The sequence below is a fragment of the Salmo salar genome, chromosome ssa01 (genome assembly GCF_905237065.1).
Source record: "Salmo salar chromosome ssa01, Ssal_v3.1, whole genome shotgun sequence".
Taxonomy (NCBI): Eukaryota; Metazoa; Chordata; class Actinopteri; order Salmoniformes; family Salmonidae; genus Salmo; species Salmo salar.
Window position 1 is genome coordinate 78,010,182 of NC_059442.1, and position 5,000 is coordinate 78,015,181.

Below are 5,000 nucleotides of genomic sequence, written 5' to 3' on the forward strand. Positions count from 1 at the left end.
GGTCAGTCAGCAGTGATAACCCAGCCAGGCCAGGACAGGTGTGGACGGTCAGTCAGCAGTGATAAGCCAGCCAGGCCAGGACAGGTGTGGACGGTCAGTCAGCAGTGATAACCCAGCCAGGCCAGGACAGGTGTGGACGGTCAGTCAGCAGTGATAACCCAGCCAGGCCAGGACAGGTGTGGACGGTCAGTCAGCAGTGATAACCCAGCCAGGCCAGGACAGGTGTGGACGGTCAGTCAGCACTTAGAAGCTTGTAACTATCACTACAACTCATGTATTCACACCAAATCCAAGGGCAGTGTTCAGTACAATATCATTGTGTGATTTGATGTAAAGGCATGCCCTACTGTAAGTTAGAGGCTATAGATACAATCTGCCAGCTAGAGATAAGTCAGGACCTATAGATCAAATCTGCCCTGGGGCTTCTAGCTGTGAGGCAGGTATCAGTGGTGATTCCCTGGAGAGACTAACGCACCATCTGGTCCTGTGACTGTCCGCCCCCCCCTCCACCTCTCAGTTTGATTCTGGCTGAATGTCAAACTGCTCCCTCTCTCTCTCTCTCTCTCTCTCTCTCTCTCTCTCTCTCTCAAACTCTCTCACTTTCTTTCTATTTTTTATGTCCTCTATCTCTCTTTTATGATTTCACATCAGTCAAAAGCTCTTCTCTCTCGCTCTCTCTCTTTCTTTTATGTGTCTCTGATTCATGGCTCTACCAGCTGTCCCTGTGTGTGTGTGTGTGTGTGTGTGTGTGTGTGTGTGTGTGTGTGTGTGTGTGTGTGTGTGTGTGTGTGTGTGTGTGTGTGTGTGTGTGTGTGTGTGTGTGTGTGTGTGTGTGTGTGTGTGTGTGTGTGTGTGTGTGCTTGCGCGTGTGTGCATTGTGCTATGAAAGACAGAGTAGCGAGGGAGTTGTCAGTGAAAGAGGGTACCCCATGCCAGCAGTGTTTTTCACAGGGCAGTGTTCTGGCAGTCAGTCCAGCTGCTGAGAGCTGGAGCTACATAAAAAAGCTGGGACAGCCTGAGGGCTTGCCTGGGGTGATGTGGCCCTCATGAGTCTATGGGTCTATGTGTGTGTGTGTGTGTGTGTGTGTGTGTGTGTGTGTGTGTGTGTGTGTGTGTGTGTGTGTGTGTGTGTGTGTGTGTGTGTGTGTGTGTGTGTGTGTGTGTGTGTCATGTGTGATTCAGGTGAGAAGTTAACAGACTGACAGGACAGATCCACTTGGGAGAAGCAGCTGGAACAATGACTAACAGAGATGTATGTGTGCCAGGCAGGTTACAGAAAGACCTTAGCTATGTGGTGAAATCAATGGCCTATTCTACTGTCCTTTGTCAACAGATGTGAAAGGACTGTTGGTTGAAGCATAGATTCATTTGAGGCTATCATATTGGATATACTGTACTGTCCTATGTGTGTGTGTGTGTGTGTGTGTGTGTGTGTGTGTGTGTGTGTGTGTGTGTGTGTGTGTGTGTGTGTGTGTGTGTGTGTGTGTGTGTGTGTGTGTGTGTGTGTGTGTGTGTGTGTGTGCACGCGCGTGCGTCACCTGAGCAGGTAAACTCATGTTTCTGTATCTCGGCCACGTTGAGTCCTCTAAGCGGGGCTGGAGCTGTACACTGAGTGAACAGACCAATTGTAGGCCTTTGTCTTAACCACTGGGCCAACCAGGAGAGGTGACAGTCACAGTGCAGATTGTTGGAGTGGAGACGGCTGGAAAGAGAGAGAGAGAGGGGATAGAGAGAGAGAGAGAGAGAATAGAGAGAGAGAGGATAGAGAGAGAGGATAGAGAGAGAGAGAGAGAGAGAGAGAGAGAGAGAGAGAGAGGACTGTTAGAGTATAAAGGGGGTCATTCATAAAAGTTACTGATAATCTCTCTGCAACTATCTAAATCTCTGTGATGGAATTTCAACCAATGTATAAAAGTTGTAGCATGTGAAAGTTTCTGGCAAGAAAGTGAGTTGATCATTTCAGAGAAGTTGCGTGCAGTGGCAACCACCATTGAAATCCCCTTTCTCATTGACAGTTTTAATCCTCCTCTTGAAATGTTTCCTAAAATGTGGAGACTAAAGCCTTAACCCTAAACCACACCCCCTAGGTTCAGATATGTTTCCAAACCCATGACTGTCTATTCTTCCATAGTGCCATTATCTCTCCCAGCTTGGACGGAGCGTTCTAAACTAGACATTCTAAGTGGAAGATTCTAACCAAAACATTCTAAACTGAACATTCTAAATGAAGCATTCCTGGAATGCTCCCGTTGTCAGAATAACTCTTAGAGCTGTGGTGGGAGTCTGGAACACACACACACAAACACACACACAAACAACAACCCATAACCCCACTGGAAGCAAAGCAGCACAGAGACCACAACAAGAATGACATTGCGGTCTCTCTAAGTATCCCAGTGAGCATAATTGATTTAATTCGTATATACATAATTTCATATTTTGTCATTATATTTAGACAATAGGCTTGGGGGGTTGGTGTATTTCTGGGTTAGTTTTTGTTGTGTGTTCCTCAGATTTAGAGCTATAATGGGTTCTGGCATGGTTATAGACCTGATGTGGGTTATGGCCGTCAACCAAAACTCCATGGAACGACTGACTCTATCTCTTCTCATTCAGATGATAGGACTGTTTAAATCTGCTGCTACATGGGACACTAAATTATGAATGGAAAACAGGACTGGTTTATTTTATAACAACTTAATATATCTCAATTTTATTCTATCTACTCTATTCCTTTCTATGGAAACAAATAAGAATCAATTATCCTCAGTCATAGTTTATTATGTATGAAACCTTCAGTCGTACAGTGAAGTTGTGGTATATATTTTCCCATAACGGAGGGAGTGATGCGATGGTTATTTGATCTCTGCTTCCTCGTGGAAAGCTGATCTGAGTCAGGTTAAAGCAGACTGTCATGGTGAACACATTACTCTTCTCATGACACGGTCTCAGAGAGATGGATCACCAAGTAATCTTCCCAACACCATACATCTAGATCAGAATACACACCAGGATTATCATGACACACATGATGAAGGAGAAGATGAGACAAGTAAGAGGGGGAGAGGGGGAAAGGAGAAAAGAGAGAGAGGTGGGTGAGGAAGGGAGAAACAGAAAAAGGGAGAGAGAAAGAGAGAGAGAAAGAAAGAAAAAAGGGGGAGGGAGGGAGGGAGGGAGGGAGGGAGGGAGGGAGGGAGGGAGGGAGGGAGGGAGGGAGGGAGGGAGGGAGGGAGGGAGGGAGGGAGGGAGGGAGGAGGGAGGGAGGGAGGGAGGGAGGGAGGGAGGGAGGGAGCCTGGTAGTGTGTGACTTACAAGGTGCGTAGTTTTGGCATGTGGTTGAAGCTGGAGACTGGGATGCTGCTGATGTTGTTGTTGTTCAGAGTCCTGGAAGAGACAGAGAGAGAGAAGAGAGGGAGCGGAAGAGACAGAGAGAGAGAAGAGAGGGAGCGGAAGAGACAGAGAGAGAAGAGAGGGAGCGGAAGAGACAGAGAGAGAGAAGAGAGGGAGCGGAAGAGACAGAGAGAGAGAAGAGAGGGAGCGGAAGAGACAGAGAGAGAAGAGAGGGAGCGGAAGAGACAGAGAGAGAGAAGAGAGGGAGCGGAAGAGACAGAGAGAGAGAAGAGAGGGAGCGGAAGAGACAGAGAGAGAGAAGAGAGGGAGCGGAAGAGACAGAGAGAGAAGAGAGGGAGCGGAAGAGACAGAGAGAGAGAAGAGAGGGAGCGGAAGAGACAGAGAGAGAAGAGAGGGAGCGGAAGAGACAGAGAGAGAGAAGAGAGGGAGTGGAAGAGACAGAGAGAGAGAAGAGAGGGAGCGGAAGAGACAGAGAGAGAGAAGAGAGGGAGCGGAAGAGACAGAGAGAGAGAAGAGAGGGAGCATGACAACACGCAATACAGAGACACAATGAAACAAATCACAGTCTCTCTTTCTACATTTCACCTCACTTCTCTGCCTCAACTGTTCTACTTTCTTTTACTTTTCTCCCTTCTTTCTCCTAGGGCTGGGAATTGCCGCGGACGCCACGATACGATATTATCACAATACTTAGGTGACGATACGATATGTATTGCGATTCAATTCTGTGATTTTATTGCAATTCGACGTTCCAAACATATTGCTCACCATATGTCTGCTGCAGAGGGACAGAGAGAGACATGAGAACATGAGTTGGAAAGTAATGGAAATAAAAGTTCTGAAAATAAATTGGCTCCCTATTTAAAACGAAGATGGAGAAGAATCCATGAAGGAAAATACTGGAGTTTTGGTGCAGGTACAGCCAACTAGCGCAAAAATAATATTGTCAAAACGATACGATATGATATTTCATCAAAAATAATAGCCCAATATGTAACTGTATCAATTTTTCCCCCCATCACCACTTTCTCCCCTTACCTCTGACTTATTTCCCTTACTCACAGCTACCTCTCTCCTTTATGTCCTACTCAATCCTTCTCTCTTCTCTCTTCCTCCTCCCCCACCCCGTTTCTCTCTCTATTCCATTGGGAATATAACACCTCTTCCCACACAGATGGGACACCTTCACATATTCATGCCCTCTCACCTCCCACAAACACATTATTTATGTGCACACACACACAGACCAATCTCCTCCCATCCCCACCCCCTATAGTGGGCATCAGGTGCAGAGCAGAGGAGGTCATTTCAATCAGCCTAATAACCCCACAGTCTCCTACCTCTACCCGACTATTGTAACATCCCCTCCATCCTATTAAAAAACCCCTCACACTATTTCCACAGCCCACAATCCAAACCTGCTCCCTACCATACACACCCCTACTGTCAGCCCCCAGACCCCCAGGCACCATGAATTAATGGACCATGATATTAATGAACCAATAGGTCCGGCCGTGCCTGCAGGGACCAATGACTGACTGGATGAATAAAGTTGGCGCCTGGTTATATTAGTTAGTAATGGTTATTAGATGTGTACTGTCTTAATTTTAATTTCTAAAGTGCTTTTTGCTTAATAAATCAAGAAGCGG

At 46.7% G+C, this 5,000-nt stretch overlaps 1 protein-coding gene across 10 annotated transcripts in view; it reads right to left on the bottom strand.

Annotated features, from left to right (window-relative positions):
• Positions 1-5,000, bottom strand: part of LOC106612875 (slit homolog 1 protein) — a 156,417-nt gene that overhangs the window by 70,323 nt on the left and 81,094 nt on the right. For all 10 annotated transcript variants that reach the window (XR_001330387.2, XM_014214505.2, XM_014214514.2 and 7 more), the window contains exons 7-8: positions 3,313-3,384; positions 1,539-1,702 (exon numbers count right to left, since the gene is read on the bottom strand). Coding sequence is in view for 9 of the 10 variants with exons in the window: in XM_014214505.2 (XP_014069980.1) it covers positions 1,539-1,702; positions 3,313-3,384 (236 nt within the window). In the remaining variant the exon portion in view is untranslated. The remainder of the gene's footprint in view (positions 1-1,538; positions 1,703-3,312; positions 3,385-5,000) is intronic.